This window comes from Trichoderma gamsii, assembly GCF_001481775.2.
Source record: "Trichoderma gamsii strain T6085 chromosome Unknown Scaffold_21.2, whole genome shotgun sequence".
NCBI lineage: Eukaryota > Fungi > Ascomycota > Sordariomycetes > Hypocreales > Hypocreaceae > Trichoderma > Trichoderma gamsii.
This window is the reverse complement of record NW_020171358.1, coordinates 199,208-217,691: the sequence shown is the minus strand read 5'-3', so window position 1 is coordinate 217,691 and position 18,484 is coordinate 199,208. Positions and strand designations below refer to the sequence as shown.

The 18,484-nt window shown below is 51.2% G+C and overlaps 5 protein-coding genes across 5 annotated transcripts; 4 read left to right on the top strand and 1 right to left on the bottom strand.

Annotated features, from left to right (window-relative positions):
- Window positions 1–170: 170 nt before the first annotated feature.
- TGAM01_v206274 (hypothetical protein) lies at window positions 171–966 on the top strand (the record flags this gene model as incomplete). Its single annotated transcript, XM_018807002.1, has 2 exons — window positions 171–824; window positions 907–966. 2 exons carry the CDS (start codon window positions 171–173, stop codon window positions 964–966), a joined length of 714 nt encoding a protein of 237 aa, XP_018659703.1.
- A 1,545-nt stretch (window positions 967–2,511) lies between these two features.
- On the top strand, window positions 2,512–3,999 carry TGAM01_v206273 (hypothetical protein; the record flags this gene model as incomplete). Its single annotated transcript, XM_024549839.1, has 2 exons — window positions 2,512–3,312; window positions 3,523–3,999. 2 exons carry the CDS (start codon window positions 2,512–2,514, stop codon window positions 3,997–3,999), a joined length of 1,278 nt encoding a protein of 425 aa, XP_024405403.1.
- Window positions 4,000–5,638: 1,639 nt separating this feature from the next.
- On the top strand, window positions 5,639–7,026 carry TGAM01_v206272 (hypothetical protein; the record flags this gene model as incomplete). The annotated part of the gene is made up of 2 exons (XM_018807000.1): window positions 5,639–6,188; window positions 6,344–7,026. The coding sequence occupies 2 exons, from the start codon at window positions 5,639–5,641 to the stop codon at window positions 7,024–7,026; spliced, it is 1,233 nt and encodes a 410-aa protein (XP_018659701.1).
- A 204-nt stretch (window positions 7,027–7,230) lies between these two features.
- On the bottom strand, window positions 7,231–10,471 carry TGAM01_v206271 (hypothetical protein; the record flags this gene model as incomplete). The annotated part of the gene is made up of 2 exons (XM_018806999.1): window positions 7,231–10,374; window positions 10,424–10,471. 2 exons carry the CDS (start codon window positions 10,469–10,471, stop codon window positions 7,231–7,233), a joined length of 3,192 nt encoding a protein of 1,063 aa, XP_018659700.1.
- Window positions 10,472–11,091: 620 nt separating this feature from the next.
- TGAM01_v206270 (hypothetical protein) lies at window positions 11,092–18,204 on the top strand (the record flags this gene model as incomplete). Its single annotated transcript, XM_024549838.1, has 7 exons — window positions 11,092–11,442; window positions 11,498–11,745; window positions 11,800–11,968; window positions 12,947–13,366; window positions 13,437–17,367; window positions 17,477–17,545; window positions 17,876–18,204. 7 exons carry the CDS (start codon window positions 11,092–11,094, stop codon window positions 18,202–18,204), a joined length of 5,517 nt encoding a protein of 1,838 aa, XP_024405402.1.
- Window positions 18,205–18,484: the final 280 nt, after the last annotated feature.

The following is an 18,484-nucleotide window of genomic DNA, read 5'->3' as shown; positions in this document are numbered from 1 at the left end:
GCCGCGCACGGACCACCCTGCGCTTGTCCCCGAAATTTTTTTAGCCAGAGTCGGAGACGCCTTAGCAGGATCCTCCGGCTTTGCGACCGGTTTTGCGAGACTTCATCTTGTCATCGACGCTCGCAGCACTCGTTTCCGAAGCACTTTTCGGCCCAGCACAGTCGCCCAGCATGTCTTCTCTATGGAATGCATTTACCGGAGGCAACAAGCCTGCCCAGCAGCAGCAGCAGCAGCAGCAGCAACACCAGCCCTTCACTCCCGATGCTGCCCCTCCCTCCACCAACCTCTACGACCCAACCCAAGGCGCGGGCGTTGAGTCCTTCTTGCAGAGCTCGGCCTTTGCGGATCCTTCACAACTACATCCCCTCGCCGGATTGAACAGAGACACCCTGGAATACCTCTCTCTCGAAGACTCAACGCTGTCCGACCTGCCGGGTAGCCAATCCGTTCTCCCCTCTCGAGGATTCACCGACGACCTTTGCTACGGCACCGGTATTACCTACCTGACGGCACTGTCGATAGGAGGTGCATGGGGATTCCAGGAAGGCTTGCGGAGGTCTGCCGGCCAGCCCCCCAAGCTGCGACTCAATGCCGTCCTCAATGCCATGACAAGGCGGGGTCCCTTCCTGGGCAACAACGCCGGTGTTGTCGCCATCACATACAACTGCATCAACTCGCTGATTGGGTTCCTACGCGGTGAGCACGATGCTTTCAACACAATCGCTGCCGGTGGAATCAGCGGTATGGTTTTCAAGAGCACCAGGGGTGTTCGACCAATGATGATTTCCGGCGGTCTAGTGGCCTCCCTGGCCGGTGTCTGGGCGGTAAGTCGACCTGCATGACGGCTGCATAAGCCGTAAGACGAGATGTTTGGCCAATAGCTGATGTGATGTTTTATCTGCACAGATTGCACGACAGTCATTCTTCCCCGTCCCTGAGCGACATGCCGAGCACGCCGCATTGTAATAATATCACCGAAACAGACATTGTAACGAATAGCACACAAGAGAGGAATTACTCTTCAAGCGACACACGAACCACTATTTAATCTACCACATAAAATATGGCGGCTCAAAGGAGGAAAAAAACAAAAGTCTTCTAATAGCTGGGAATGGCAATTGGTAGGAGGGGCATGGAGACCTGAAAAAGCAACCAGGACAGAAGGGGAAAAAATTAAGGCGATGCCTCCTCCAACCTTGGTGCCAGACGTGTCGAGAGGAGTTTGGACTGAAAAAAAGGAAAACACCTATATGGTGATGATAGATGATCTCTCCTCCCCAAAGTGAACTGTACATTATATCGGGTAACCGGTCAGCGAAGCATTTAGACCATATAGGGCTGGGGGCGTCTGGTCATCAATTTCAAAGTTTGGATTCAAGAGAAAAAAAAAAAGAAAGAAAGAAAAATGAGTTTAATAATGATCGGATGGAAGTGAATTTCGACGCAACTTGGACGAGGATCTAATCTGGGACGGGACGTTGTGATTGTTATTTGGTGAAACTTCACTGAGCAGATGAAATACGAGATTTTAGGGAATGAATCGAGATTGGAGGCATGGTCGAAGAGGAGCAAAAGCCTCGGGCACCTATAAATAGCAGCCTCTGCACAGTGGCTACTGGGTAGTTGCTTGCAATTAATTAGCTGAGCAAACGGCTGGAGTGGTTCGAGACTGTCAACTAACGAGGCATTCTTGTCAGAAGTGCGCGTCAATTGGCAAGCAGCCAAAATGCAGGTAGGCAAATAAAGAACAATAGAATCAAAAAAGTATGAAAATTCCTGTTGACCACTTTTCACCCTCAACAACTCTGCCTAAACGAGCTCACTGGAATAAATCACACCGGCAACACTCCTCTTTCTTTGTTCATTCCAGGCCCGTGACTCGAGTTTGAGCTCATGCTACTCTTCTGAAGCCGTCAAAATGTGTCTTCCTTGCTTTCCGTGGACGTGGACCGAGTACGAAGACCCGTTGGATTCCATGCCGGAGCAGCATGTGTGGGTGCATGATGGGCAGGCGTGGTCTCTGCAGAGATGTGTGAGTGAAGTCTTGTTCTTTTATTTGCTTCAAGTTTCCGTCTTGGTTTTTACATTTTCTTTCCTTTACTGCGCATCTCTTCACTCTTCAATCGGCACCTTTGTTTGTTCTATGTTGATATCTACTACTTGTTGCTGTGATGGTTCTTCTCCCCCTTTTTCTTCCTCCTCGAGGAGCTACAGCTCTTCTCCAAAACGCGAAAGAGTTGGCAACCAGAGTAGCGCAGCCGCTGTCAAGATTTTCCCAGACATAGTGGTCGCAGCAATGGCACGGATTTACTGGCAGCTGTCTTCAGATGATGAAAGTGAATGGACCAGTCTGCCAGTTATCAGCTCGCACCCCCAGCCTCTTCACTCTCAGCCCGGCCTGACAACAAACGCCTTTTCTCTCTTGCTTCCTCATCTCCTCCATCTCTTTTCTTCTTATCACTACAATCCGCATTGTTGGAATTGCTCCATCTCGCCTCTCGCCCTCATAAAATGCCCGAAGCCGCTGCAAAGTCTCCCAAGACTCCTCGACGGCTCAAGACTGGAGGCGAGCCCCTTCGTCAGGTGCAATTCCTGAGCCCAGGCAACAGCGCTGATACTAAGCCCGCGATTTCTTCCTCCTCCTCCGCTCCTTTTTCTTCCTCCACCACCACTTCCACCACCAGCAACGGCGAGAGCATCAACGTCAACACCGCAACTCCCGCGCCCGACAACCAGCCCTCGAGCTTCCCACAACTCGGCGTTGCGCCCAACAGCTCGCTCGCCTCTGACCAGTGGCACACGTCCATTGACCCGACCCAGAGCGTCAAGTTGCCTGGCCAGCCGTTTGCAGGAGGCTTTGCGGCACCCGGCTTTGCACCTGGCTTCACCTGCGCGCCACCGCAGACTCACTTCAGCCCCTTTTCCGCTCTGCCACAGACTTCTGCTGCTCCCTTCACCACCTACGTCGGATTCCCTCTCCAGCATCAGCATCTGCCTCTGTCTCAGCATCACTTCACCACCGCCGCAAGCATGGCCGACTATCAAAACGCAGCGCCGATGCCCCATGGCGTCAACTTCCAGCCTCCAGTGCCCGATACCACATTTGGGCCCATTCCCCACGTCTACGTGCCTCGTTTTGACGGCGGCTTCATGCCCGCTGCTGTTCAAGTCGGTCTCCCTTCGGTACAGTTTGTTTCCGCCCCTGCTGCCTGCTCCACCACCGTCGTGATGCCAAAGACGTTTTATTATTATAACAACGGCTTCACTTACTATGCAAGTCGACCCGCAGCGCAAATGCTTCCTCTCGATGTGGTTCTTTTTTTTCTTCTCTGTTTTGGATCGATCTCCAAAGAAGCTGCTTGCCTGCCTGGATACTGTGGCTCGTTTGTTTGCTTCTCATCTCGAATCTTTTTGCGAATTGGACTTGGACTTTTGTCCCACATTCCGATCTGTCGTTGATTCATTCACTATAGCAACTTGTCACTATATCAAGTCCACTGCTAACATTTGTCTATTATCTAGCAGCCAACCGTTGCCGGCATCCCAGTCGCGCAGTCCAGCTATGTTGTTGCTCAGCAGCCTGCCGTCGTCCCCCAGCCCTTCGTCGGCCAACAGCCAGTCATGATCGGCGGACAGCCGGCTGCTGCTGCTGCCATCCCCGTTCACCAAATGCCTGCTGCTGTTCCCGCCATGGGTCTGTCTGGCGTCGGCGGCATGCCCGTCTTTACAGGTAACGGTGGCCAAATCCCCGATGTGTCTGGTCTGGGCCGTACTCCTGGCGAAGAGACGGTGCGACAGCACCAGTTTGCCCACGCAAACAAGCTGTTCGAACCGCAGGAGTTTAAGCCGTCGGACGATGACCCATCCCGTTTCTACTATGTTCGCGAAGTTGACGGTAATTGGACTCAGCGCAACCGATTTACTATTGACCACCTGGGTGACTGTCGATGGTATGTCACCGACGAGGGCTGGTTCTACGCCGTGCGGATGCCCAATTAAAGTACAATCGGTACTTGGAGGACTTTTAGGAAAACAAAATAAGAAAGACGTAAGTCTAAGTTTGCTGCCGCCATTGTTTAACAGGAAGAGACTAGAGCAGCTCACTGAGGGAGAAATAGACACATTGTACATCCGTTTGCTTACCACTCCTGCGTCTGCATGATGCCATTCGATACAGGTTAGTTGTGTCCTAGAATGTGCAATATCAACTAAAGCAATACAAGTAATAACATGTAACCAGAACACCAGCCGAGTTGTTTCTTTAGAAGCAAGTTTATACACTTGGTCATCAGGTATAACTCAACAATTGTGACACTCATCTTACAGAGGAAGAAGTTAATAATGCTTCCAGTAGCTTTTGAGTTTGCTCCGAGGTTCACGGCAGGAGAGAACCCTATGAGACTATGAGAGAAAATGACGCTGGAGAACCCGGGCAGTTGTGGACCATAATAAGTTTCTGGCGTGTAGGCCATTTGAAAAGAGGAATTTGATACTTCTGTGCTTGCTTGCACCACCCCATACTCTTGCCTCTGAATCTGAACTACCTACCCATAATTCATGCCTATCCAATTATTGTTCTCACTATATCCCCAATCAACAAGGTTAGGCCATGCGTTTATAAAGTTATACTGTGGGTTATCTGCCAATGCTCCGAAGCTGCATTAGCCACGTCTTAGATTCAGATCAAGGATTGAATCGATCCGATCAAGTGTCTCATCACCTGGCAGATCTGCTTCTAAGACATGGATCAAGAGATTGAGTGTTCCGATCGAAAGTCCTCTTAGCCGGCAAGCCTACCCACGGCTGCTGTTTTCTGCAACCCGACATCTCGCCAGGCCACACTTCCTCGATTTGGCTCTCCAAGTTTGGGCTCCGAAAACTGCGGCATCATTGCGGCATACTTGCCCACTTAACGATGGACCCTTGGGCCGCCGCCCCGATTGTGACTAGGGGCCTTTATCCACGATCCTAGCTTGCAATGGCGTTGCAGATGTCAGCCCACACCTAAGACGCTCCGAGAGCTGTCCATTGCAGCCGCCTAATTATTACTCCCGTTACCCCAACTTTTGCTCCCCTTGTCAGTGTTCGAGGAAGAATGAGAAGAAACCCCGAATCCCGAGGCTTGGTGCCTTGCCGTGATGAGTAACGGAGCGAGGGCAGAGTAATGGACGAGCAAGATTCCGGCAGCTCTGGAACCCCTCATCTAGATTTGGTGGGGGTGGTGGTTTTTGCTTTGGGTTAACGATTCCGATATACTTATATGTATATTAATCAGCCCCGATTGCAGGGCTCAATTTTGCTCATTGAGCCGATTTCACAGCTCTGTCTGCGCTAGAGAGAGGTCATAATTAGAGTACACGATTGCTTGGAGTCCATAAAGGAATAAGCTAGAAGGACGTCATTAGAAATCCACTCTCAAAACGGGACAGAACAAGATCAACGCAATAATCGACGCCTTTTACAACACACCCCAATCTTTTTTTCTGTTGGAGATACTATTCCTGTTTTCTTTCCTGCTCTTTCAATACAGTAAGAAGAAATCCGTTTTTTGGAAACCTTTCCGTCTTTCTTCCATCTTTCGTCTGTTCCACCAGGAAAACCAAAACCTCCATTTCCACCTTTCTCCAAAATAATAATCATGTCAAAAGTCTTCACCCCAGGCGCCCCGTCCCTGGAACACGACGACTCCATGATCTCGCGCAAGTTCGGCCGCGAGGTCATCAACTACTACGGCGGCGGCCTGCTCAACCGCTTCTCCTTTTTGCGCAACGACATCGCCTTCATCCGCCGCGCGGCCACGGCGCCCACGACGCAGTTCGTCGCGCTGCGCGACCTCAACCCGCTGATTGCCGACCCGACGCGGCTGGCCTTTTTCAACCACGACGACGTTAAGCCACTGATTGGGGTTGACCCCTTTGGGCGCACCGACCAGGAGAAGCAGGACAGCTTCGACTCGACGAGGCCGAGCCCGCTGCTGCTGTTCTTGGGCCTGCTGCCGAGCACGCCAAAGGGCGTGGATCTGGAGACGACCAAGCATGGCGTTGTGAACGGGCAGCCGTACTTTGCGCTGGATGTGACGCCCAAGGGCCAATATGCGGCGGAGGCGGAGACGTTTTTGAAGCAGGCGCAGGAGAAGGGATACTCGGTGCAGGAGAATGTGCGGACGATGACGCTCCATCCGGACGCAGGTATGATATGCATCTTTTGCTCTCATATCATCTGATGAGTCTCATGAGAAACACACTTCATCTCAATGAGAGACTTACCTCTATCATCCCTTTCTCTCATCATATCACACACACACTCATATATAAAACTTACCACTAACACATCTCAACCACAGCCGCCACCCTCGCCCAGGCCCGCTCCCTCATCGACTGGAACGCCCGCAACCTCCACTGCGCCGGCTGCGGCAACCTCAACCTCTCCGTCGAGGCCGGCTACAAGCGCGTGTGCCCAACACACGACCTCGCCGGCGGCTCCACGCCCATCCAGCGCCCAGACTGCCCAACCCGCCACGGCATCTCCAACGTCTGCTTCCCGCGCACCGACCCGACCATGATCGCCGCCGTCGTCTCCGCCGACGCCAAGCGCGTGCTGCTCGGCCGCTCCGCCCGCTGGCCGCCCAAGTGGCACAGCACACTCGCCGGCTTCCTCGAGCCGGGCGAGTCCATTGAGGATTCGGTGCGCCGCGAGGTCTGGGAGGAGGCCGGCGTGCGGGTTGGCCGCGTGACGATCCATTCGAGCCAGCCGTGGCCGTATCCCTCGAGCTTGATGATTGGCGCTATTGCCCAGGCGCTGCCGGATGGCGAGGATATTACGCTGCTGGACAAGGAGCTGGAGGCGGCCAAGTGGTTTACCTTTGAGGAGGTGCGTGATGCGCTCGTGAATGGCACCAGCGCGTTGGGCGATCCTATTCCCGTGGGGTATACGGGGGAGTTGTGCGTGCCGCCGAAGCAGGCGATTGCGCATCAGCTGCTGCAGGCGGTGGTGGATGGCTATTTTGACCCTCTGCCCAAGATCTAGGTTATATGTAGCGTTTGTTTGTAACACTTGTATGTAGCGAGCATGGAAGGGAATGATGTAAGAAAGGAAGAAAGAAGTTAAAGCTTACGATGTGTACATCATCAAGTCATGTGTTTTCCATTAAGAGGTAGTAATTTGTATGAGCTTGCACAAGTAGATACCTATGATACGTCACAAGTTGGACTGTTTTTGTTCAATCTCTCTCTAACATCTCAGTTCTGGAAACACAGTCCCTTCCAACACCGGCGCCGGACTCGCCTCCACAAGCCCGCGCTCATACCTCACAGCCCAAACCGCATCCGCATTGATAACCTCAAGCGCATCTCTCACCTCCTGATTCCTTTCCATGACATCGGCAAGCAGGTCCAGAATCTCATCAAACATCTCATCCTCGACTCTCACATACGATATAATGGCCGTGAGGAGCTTCACAGCCGCTTCCCATGTTCTCACCGGAGAAGCATGCTGTCCGAGCCCTCCTCCGCGAGGCTCTGTAGACTTTACGGAAATTGGCTGGACTTCAAGACCATCGCTTGATCTTATGGGAATCACAATTTCCTTGCTTGGCATAGATTGTGAGAGGCCCTGTGAAGAAGACATGTTTGAGCGGCTTTTATCTCTCGAGGCCTGCTGCTTGATTTTCCGGCACCAGTCGCGGAGTCCGTCTCCCCACTCTGTCTTCCACCGAGTACTCAGGAAGTCTCCCGCCGCTTTGCACAGCCCAGACAAAGTTTCACATGCCTCGATGACGATGAATGTCTCGGGATCATGTAGCCTGGCGATAACCACAGGCCAGATTGCATTGACAAGGGGAAGGAATGAGTCCTCGTCGGCCGCAAGAACGGATGCAGCTGTAGTGAGAAGCTCCAGCAGTGATCTTCGGAGCGTCGGTGTCGGAGAAGTCAAGTAGTGCTGCGTGAGCGATGCCACTCGCTGTAGAAGCCGGTATGTAGGAGAATTGGGCAGCTTCTCTTCGTCCCTGGGAGGCTCAGCCTGCCCTTGGTTATCTTCATTATCTCCTTGTGCCAGATCGCTCGTCCACGGAACTCCAGGATGTCCACCTCTAGCCTCCATGTTTTCCATCTCTATCCTATCCCGCTCCTCTCTCTCTTTGCGTTTACCGAGAATTTTTAAGAGAGTTTCCAAGTCTTCCATCTTCTGTGCTTCTTTCTTGTGATTGACAGATGATTGCTCAACGTGGGTTAAAAGCCGTCCGTCTGCCTGGGCTGCCTGGTCAACAATCTCCTTCAAGACCGAGAAGAGGCTTTCCACAAAAGACGCATATCCATGATAATTTTCCAGAGCAGCAAACATTGACTCAACAACATCGTCCAGGAACGGCACTAGACGAGGCCCCGCCAGCCGCACCATCATTTTCATTACCTGCGTTGATGCTGGGGAGATGTCCAATGTATTCAGGCGTAGCGAGACGGAGTTGATCATGTAATCAACGTTGTCAATAATCAGCTCAGAGACGCTGTAATACTGACATGACAGGGCTATGCTATTCAGTGTAGCAATGGCATGCTGTTGAAGGTTACCTTCGTCTGATCCCAGAAGCGTGGCGATGGGGAAGAGCACGTCAATGAGCTCTGGTCTGAACTTTTCACCAGACCTGTGTGCAGCGTACGCCATGATTTCGAGAGCAATAGCTTCTAAGCGCCAATCAGTCTCGCCCGTCTCAGTATGTGAGTCCAATACTTGGACCGAGAAGTCGTATAATTCGTCATATACTTCGTTTATCTCTTCTGGTTGGTCGGTAAAAGCTGATAGATCAAGCAGCGCATCCGTGTGCTCAGAATGAGCATGTGCTGCCTTGACCAGTTCAAAGCATAGCCAATATGCAGTCATTTGATTGAGAGCCGTTGATTCTCGAACGCAGTCCAGCATATCGGCAGCAATCTTTGCATGCTGCGACATGGAGCCAACAGTTCGTAAAAGATCCATTACTTCGCTCTTTAGTCGCTTTTGGCCTTCATAGCCCAATAGAATTGGTTGAAACTGCGACTGGTTCGATGTAGGCGAATCTGAAGACCCATCTTCCAACAGGAGCACATGATTGCTAACGCTAGAGTGGTGGCTTTTAGACGTAGTGACGATGGACATTATGCTTTCTCTCAAAGTGATGGCGATTGAATCATCGAGCGTAGACGATTCAATCCTCAGGCTTCGAAGTAGCTCAATCCCCTTTGACAGGTTATAGACTGCTTGTTCCTTTACTTTTTCGTCGCTTGCCTGCATAAGACGGGGGAGGCTCGACATCCAGCCGTAGACGGCCGACTTGATGGTTTCTCCCAGCTCCGGATATATATTCACCAGATATCTCAAATTTGTCTCCGTCATTAAATCTTGATCGGACCCTTGGTCAAGGATCACTGATGTCTCGATGAGTATGGGAGTGCAGTTTGATAGCGTAGTGTGGCATTCATCCAGCAAAGTAATGCACAGCTTCCCTAGGGCCTCACGGACCTCAGATGCCTCGTGAGTTCGTAGCTTCATCACCACTGACAAGGCCACTTGAACTTGGGCTACAGTAGCCTTGAGCCACGCAGGGCCAAGCACCTTGGATTTATCAGCGTCACTCTGGCTTTCCGTCTCGGTGGCGAGAATGGATCGTGTACGCATATCAGACAGCACCTTTGTTAATACAACTTGCGTAGTTCCAAGGCATTTTGCTAGAACTAGTTTTTTATATCGAGTTGGCTTTGATAGGACCTTGGCAAGCGACGAGATTGTTCCTGGTAGGAAGCTGGCTAGCGCAGCGTGCTCCTTGATAGCCCCATAGAGGGCCTCCAACGTTCGCAGTGCCTCGCGCTGGATTTCTGGAGTGGCACCTTCTGATACTCCATCTAAGATGACTGTAATTCCATGGCCCAGCACCGGTATCGACTCAGGCTCAGAGAGTCCTGCTGCGGCCATGAGGGATGACCCTGCGGTAGTAAGCAGTGCGGTTTCGGCACGGAACGCCTCGAGCACTGTTTCTTCGGGCACATCTCTCTTGGCGGATCCCGGGACGCCATCGATGATGAATATGAGGAAACTGAACAGCTGCTGCACGAGCTTGGCAGATATCCTGGACTTCCAGCCGTGAACAATGAGAATAGTCAAGCATCTGACGCAGTCTTCCACCAGACTCATGGGGTATCGTTCCGAATGGCGAAAAATGTGAGACAGTGGAAAGGAGACATATTCTGCTAGTTTCTCATCCAGGGCCAGCGGATTTGTCGAAATCTGCTCATTCAAGATGTCGAGGATCTGCTTGACAAGTTCCTGCAGCTCTCGATGGCTCTTCGGGTCCTCAGGCTCCCGAATCGCCAGCTGGCTTGCTTTGACACAGCATGGCTTCAGCTACATTGTATTAGCATTGGACATACTTCAAAAATATGCAGCAACACACCTTTTGAAACAGCTCATTTCGTTCTCTTGCGGCTGGAGTTGTCTCCATGGTCCACTAAACAGCAAAGCTTTTCGAGCAGCTACCTGCACATGGTCTCTTATCGCCCTCTGTTTGTGCGGTTACAGATGCCGGAAATGAGAAGAGATGTTTTGAAATCCTGTAAATACAGCGGTATCAACGTTCACAAGAGCCTCTGGCTGGTTTTGCCAGTGTCAAAGGTCAAGAGTAGACTAAGAACGGCCTATGGAGTGAAGCTTGCTTGGAGTACAGTATCTAAATCGTCTGTATACTGTATTTGCCACTCTAAGCTGCCTAAGCCCTATGCAAGACGGACGCTAACGAGGTGGTATTAGCAGAAACTGAGCGAAGTATCGTACATCCTCTACTTGCTGCAGCTGCTAACAGCTCTTTTCGATACTGTGCTCAGGCCTCTATCCCGTCCTTGAGCTGTTGCAAATGCTATCGCAGCTCTGACTCCCCGCCGAAAGCTCCCCCGCCATGGTAACATGGACGGACCTCTACGTAATTTTTGCCCCTCATCACATGGAAAGTTAAATGGAGAGCTGCCTTGCATATATAGGTAGGCACGAATAGACCAAGTCCCTTAATCTGCCCGTTCTCCAATTCCAGTCTCCCACTTACGATACTAGAACTTCCAGACAAACAAAATGGCGTCTGAAGGCCCTTTTCCCCTTTTGGCTCATCCTTTCCGGTCCCCAGCTCGAGGCGCCGTCGCCTACGAGATGGGAAATACATCAGCCAAGAATGCGCTCGTCTTTATTGGAGGCCTGAAAGATGGCCCTCATTCGACGCCGTATATTCGGACTGTTGCCAGACGCCTGGAAAAGACTCCGGAGCTTGGTTACTCTGTGTTTGAAGCACGAATCAGAAGCTCGTTTGATGGTTTCGGGACCTCAGCCCTGGCAAACGATGTTCTAGATATATCTGCCCTTGTCAAGTACCTTCGCTCCATTGGTCGGGACAAGATTATTCTATTCGGCCATTCAACCGGATGCCAGGTATTTTTTTCCATCCATTTGCATCAACCCGGATACGTAGACTGACAATTGATAGGATTGTATGGAGTATACAAAATATGCAAAATACGCCAACGAACCCGTAGATGGCTTCGTTCTTCAAGCACCTGTCTCAGACAGGGAGTCTCTGGATACCTTTCTTCCAAACTGGCACTCCAAACTTGACTATGCTAACAAAATGATTGCCGAGGGCAAAGGCGGCGACTGCTTGCCTGCTGAGCATTCGATTGCCATGCTGAACGCACCGATATCCGCCAGCAGGTTCCACGACCTGTTTGCCAAAGGGTATGTTGGCCACCTGTCAGACCGCTAGTAATCAAGGCTAATTAACCTTAACAGCGGCGCCGATGATTACTTTTCTTCCGATCTTGATGACGAAACAGTAATAGGGTTTTGGGGCCGTTTCAACAAACCTGTGCTTGTGCTACACTCGGAAAAGGACGAGTTTGTGCCGTCAACGGTTGATCAAGTTGCGTTGAACAAGAAGTATCAGGCAGCGAACTCGCTTGTGAGCCCATTGTCTGGCCTCATTCCGGGAACGGGTCACACTGTCTTGCAAGAAGAAGCTCGAGAGTGGCTAGCGGGAAGAGTCGTCGAGTTTCTTCGCACCATTACTTAAGCCCGGCTTACTTTATCCACCGCGAGAATGACTTAGACAAGGAGGAAAATGTTGAAAACCTACCACAAGTGAGACTTTATGGCACTTTTGTCTCACCCATACTAGTTGTGCCATTAGCACATAGCATCTTGCAATCTCCAATATCTACCAGCACCCTGATGTAGGGTCAACTGCACAGTAGAATTCATGCAGCGAGGACGAAACTATCACATCCATGGCAAAATTTGCCGATTTGTCTAGGAAATAAGAAGAAAAAGAACCAAATCGTCGGAATTCAAAGCCCCTCTAGGGTAAGCGGCTGTCCACGGAAATCGGCCAACAGCCGTCCGATACCGCCGCTTGGGGTCATGGGTATATCGGATTTAGCGCCAGCATCGTATCCCCAGCGCTCTGCTTGTTTAAGCAAGTGGTCTGGCCTGTGAGCACTGCTGCAATGCGCGCCGTACGGGGTAATAGAGGCCCTCTAATTCGTCACCGGCTCTGTGCCTGGTAGCAGCTGGGGCTCTGTGGGACAGTTAGCGGCCCCTTTAGCGGCCTTTTGTGGCGGTACCTGCTGAAAAGACTTGCGCGAGCTGACAAAGCACCGCCAGAAGCCTCTGTAGTTCGGCGCGCACAGGTCTCCACAGCCAAATCCAGTGGGTATCATTTGTTTCTGTTCAATCTCGGTCGCTCGGGCAGCTTCTTTTTTTCTTCTTCCCTGAGCTCAAGGCTTTTGCTCTTTGTTTACTGCTGCCTCATCGGTTCTATCGCCAGGTCTTGCATCGGCTGAGCCCCCATTAACCGCAAACACAAATCCCTTGCGCCGCGCCGACGCATTGGTCCTTTTTTGCCGTGTCGCGACCCCTTGCGTCACTGACCGACTAACAGCAGCTTCTTCGACATCATCATTGCGCCTCAGCCTCACCACCGATAGGCCGACGTCGAGCATGCGGTAACAACTTCGCACGCACGTTTGAACAAGACAAGAGCTGGATCGCAATCATGGATCCGTACAGCGAGCAAAAGGTGCTGCTGCACACCGGCTCGTTCACCGGCTACCGACCTCAACAGGAGCTGGGCAGCAACTATCTCGCCGCCAACGCCTCGTGCAACAACTTCTGCGGCAATGTAGAGGGATGGGGCCCCCTGAGTCCGTTCCGATACGACTTCACGCCGTGCTTCGTCGACGTCTGGATCGCTACTGTCTCCGTCTATGGAATCCTCTTTGGCGCCATCGCCATTTGGTGGCTGAAGAAGAAGAAGCAGGAGTTGCCGACGTCTAAGAATGCGCATTTCTGGATTAAACAGGTATGCTAGGGTCTATGGAAGTGTTGTTTTGCTTGGGAGAGTGTGGCTAACACATCCAATTTCTGATTAGACCTTACTCGGAGCCATCATTGCCGACGTCATAGTTCAATTCGCTTTCCAAATCGTTAGCTATGGAAGCATCTGGTATCGCGACTTCCGAGCCTGGACTACTGTTGTCCTCGTCTTGTCCTTATTCTTCATCTTTACAATCCAATGGCTGGAGCATTCACGCCTGAGAAACGCAAACGGGGTTGTGCTGTTCTATTGGCTGCTGCTCATCATCTCATTCGCGGTGAAGCAGCGCTCGTTGGTTTCGCAGCAGCTCTATGCCAAAAACCTTGCGTATTTCATCACCTACACTATCGGGGTCGGCCTCTCTGTGGTGGAGTTTTTGGTTGAGTGGCTGTGGCCCCGTTCGCTGGATAATGGATATGAAGCCATTCTCGAGGAAGAGGAGTGTCCTCAAGACTACGCCACCGTCTTCTCCAAGCTCACCTTCTCGTGGATGACACCACTGATGAGACGCGGCTACAAGATCTTTTTGACCGAAAACGATCTCTGGGGGCTCGCCCGAGCTGACCAGACTAGGAACACGGGCGTGGCTCTCGAAGAAGCGTGGAAACACGAGCTCAAGCACCGGCCCAACTCACCGTCACTTTGGCTGGCCCTGTTCCGAGCCTACGGAGGCCCCTACGTCACAGCCGCTTTCTTCAAGGCTGGAAATGATGTTGCACAGTACATCCAGCCGCAGCTCCTTCGTCTTCTCATTGCGTTTGTCGCGTCTTATAACCTTGGAGAGACTCCCCAGCCCATCATTCAGGGCGCTTCTATTGCGCTTGCCATGTTTGCTTGTGCCGTCTTCCAAACCACAATGGTTCACCAATATTTCCAACTTGCTTTCGAAACTGGTATGCGTATCAAGGGTGGTCTGGCCTCGACAATTTATCGAAAGTCATTGCGACTGTCCAACGAGGGACGATCATCCAAGTCTACCGGTGACATTGTCAACTACATGGCAGTCGATGCCCAACGTCTCCAAGATCTCACTCAGTTTGCACAGCAAGCCTGGTCGGCGCCATTCCAAATCGCCATCTGCATGATTTCCTTGTATAACCTCGTCGGATGGTCTATGATGGCAGGTGTCGTCGTCATGATCATCATGATGCCCGTGCAAGGCTTTGTCGCTCGAATGATGAGAAACCTACAAAAGGATCAGATGAAGAACAAGGATGCCAGAAGTCGATTGATCAACGAAATCATCAACAACATGAAGAGCATCAAGCTCTATGCCTGGGGCTCTGCTTTTATGGCCAAGTTGAACTTTGTCCGCAACGAGCAAGAGCTGAAGAACCTTCGTAGGATTGGCGCGACCCAAGCCGTGGCCAACTTCACCTGGAACACTGCGCCCTTCTTCGTCTCCTGCTCCACCTTTACCGTTTTCGTTCTCACCCAGGATCGCCCTCTGACTACGGATATTGTCTTCCCTGCTCTCGCCCTGTTCAACCTCCTGACCTTCCCCCTGGCTGTGCTCCCCATGGTCATCACTTCCATCGTGGAGGCTTCCGTTGCTGTTGGCCGTCTCACCGCCTTCCTCACTGCTGAGGAGCTGCAGACAGATGCTGTTACTGTTCGAGAATCCCCTCAGGAAATGGGCGAGGAAACCGTTCTCATCCGAGATGGTACCTTCTCTTGGAACCGCCACGAAGATAAGAATGCGTTGACAGACATCAACTTCACTGCCTACAAGGGAGAACTATCATGCGTTGTTGGTCGAGTTGGAGCCGGCAAGTCTTCTTTCTTGCAAAGTGTTCTCGGTGGTTTATACAAGGTAAAGGGCTCTGCAGAAGTCAGGGGAACTATTGCATATGGCTCTCAACAATGCTGGATTCTCAACGCCACAGTCAAGGAAAACATTGTCTTTGGATATAAATGGGATCCCGAGTTTTACGAAAAGACTATTAAGGCTTGTGCTCTGGTTGATGATTTCGCACAACTCCCTGACGGCGATGAAACTGTCGTGGGTGAGCGAGGTATTTCTCTTAGCGGTGGTCAAAGAGCTCGAGTTTCGCTGGCTCGCGCTGTCTATGCTAGAGCCGACATCTACCTTCTCGACGATGTTCTATCAGCTGTGGATTCCCATGTTGGCCGACACATTATTGAAAATGTCCTCGGACCCCGCGGTTTGCTATCTACCAAGACTCGTATCCTGGCCACGAACGCTATTTCTGTCTTGAAACAAGCCAGCTACATCACCCTTCTCAAGGATGGGGAAATTGTCGAGAGAGGAACCTACGAGCAGCTCATTGCTAGAAAGGGACTTGTCGCCGATCTCTTGAGAACCGCAGGCCATGATTCTACCAGTCCCTCTAGCGGTAGCTCTAGCGGAGATTCTAGCGAAACGTCTACTGTCATTGAACCTCTCAGCACTCAAGACAAGGAAGAACTGGAAGAAGCACAAGAGCAAGTTCCTGAAATGGCACCCATTAAGACTGGGTCCGCCATGGTGGACAAGCCAAGATCAAGCAGCATGGCGACTTTGCGACGTGCTAGTACAGCCAGTTTCAAGGGACCTCGCGGCAAGCTTACGGATGAAGAAGTCGCGGGAGTCTCCAAAACAAAGCAAGCCAAAGAGCACGTTGAGCAGGGCAAGGTCAAGTGGTCGGTCTACGGCGAGTATGCCAAGGAAAACAACCTTTACGCTGTGGCTATATACATAATTGCGCTCCTCACCGCGCAGACGGCCAACATTGGTGGCTCGGTATGGCTGAAGGAATGGGCCGAGAAGAACCAGTATGTTGGCTCCAACGACCACGTCGGAAAGTACATTGGCATCTATTTTGCCTTTGGTATCGGCTCTTCTCTCTTGACAGTTCTCCAAACACTCATTCTATGGATCTTCTGCTCCATCGAAGCCTCCCGGAAGCTCCACGAGCGCATGGCCAACGCTATCTTCAGGTCTCCCATGTCCTTCTTTGATACCACCCCGGCTGGACGAATCTTGAACCGATTCTCTAGTGATATCTACCGTGTTGACGAAGTCTTGGCCCGGACATTCAATATGCTCTTCGTCAATGTTGCCAAGTCTGGCTTCACTCTCATCATCATCTCCGTATCCACGCCTGCCTTTATCGCTCTCATTGTGCCCATTGCACTGGCATACTACTGGATCCAACGCTACTACCTCCGAACTTCGCGTGAGCTCAAGCGTCTGGACAGTGTCAGCCGCAGCCCCATCTACGCTCACTTCCAAGAGTCGCTTGGAGGCGTCGCCACAATTCGCGCCTACCGTCAAATCGAGAGATTCCAGCTTGAAAATGAGTGGAGAGTTGATGCCAACCTTCGCGCCTATTTCCCATCCATCAGTGCCAACCGTTGGCTTGCTGTTAGACTTGAGTTCATTGGAGCCGTGGTCATCCTTGCTGCCGCCGGTTTTGCCATTGTCTCTGTTGCAAGCCACAGCGGTCTTAGTGCTGGTCTCGTTGGTCTGGCCATGTCTTATGCCCTGCAGATTACAACCTCTCTCAATTGGATCGTTCGCCAGACAGTTGAGGTCGAGACCAACATTGTATCCGTCGAGCGAGTGCTTGAATACGCCCGGCTGCCCAGTGAAGCCCCCGAGATCATTCCTAGCAAGCGCCCCTCTGTTTCTTGGCCTGCCAAGGGTGAGGTCGACTTCAAGAACTACAGCACTCGTTATCGCGAGGGCTTGGACTTGGTTCTGAAGAACATCAATCTCGACATCAAGACCCATGAAAAGATTGGAGTTGTTGGCCGAACCGGTGCTGGCAAGTCTTCTCTGACATTGGCTCTATTCCGGCTCATTGAGCCAGTCACTGGTCAGATCGATATTGACAACCTCAACACCTCTTCTATTGGCTTGTTGGATCTCCGACGCCGTCTTGCTATTATTCCTCAGGACGCAGCTCTCTTTGAGGGCACTGTTCGTGACAACCTCGACCCGGGCCACGTACACGATGACAGCGAGCTATGGAGCGTGTTAGGTAAGTTTCCATTCTACTATTACTATTATCTTATTCTCTTTGTTGCTACATGGCAAATCTGTTTGCTTTCTCTTTCGCTGCACTTTTTACTAATTTTTTTACTCCTTAGACCACGCCCGTCTGAAAGACCATGTGGCCGGCATGGAAGGCGGCCTTGAAGCAAAGATTAACGAAGGCGGTAAGTTTCTTGATCTCTTCCCCCCTTTTACTTTCCATTTGATTGCGTTTCTTGGATTGCCTATGATTGTTTGTCATCGGCTATTTACTCATATTGCTTGGGCGATGTCCATGTATCCACCCCATTCATTGATGCGTGAGCAAATGTCGAGAGGCTTTGCCCTGGACCTCTGCCACTATGTCGTTCTCGTGTCCAACTACATTAGCCTGTCTCTGCACCTTACCCACATTCGCCAAATGTTTTGTCATATTGCTCGTCTACTAAGACCAAACGCCCGCTGTATACTCATTTTAGGGCGAACGGAAGCTGACTAGGTGATTGCTACTTTAGGCTCTAATCTCTCTCAGGGGCAAAGACAGCTCGTGTCATTAGCCCGTGCCATGCTCACTCCGTCCAACATTTTGGTTCTGGATGAAGCTACTGCCGCTGTCGATGTAGAGACGGATGCCATGCTTCAGGCCACACTGCGATCTCCCCTGTTTGCGAACCGGACGATCATTACCGTTGCGCACAGACTCAACACCATTCTTGACAGCGATCGCGTCGTTGTGCTTGACAAGGGTGAAGTGGCAGAGTTTGATACACCGAGCGAGCTGTACAAAAAGCAGGGCATCTTTTACAACCTCATGAGACAGGCGGGTCTTGAGATTGATTCTTGAATATTGCGAATCTAAGGCTGTCTAATCTTGAACATTTATTTGCATGCTTTGCTACCTATCTAGGCATTACTGTTTATTTATTTTTTTACTATTTATTTTCAAGGAAAATGTTGGAAGAGTGGACATTACTTGGTTAATTTAGGGTATCATGATGCTCAAATATGGATGTATGTAAAGGGGGCAGGGGGACTGGCGTTGAAGACGACTCGAATCGTTTTCAAGATGCCTATTTTTTTTCTAAGTTTTCCAAATAGCTGGCCTCATGGCGTTATCTACAATG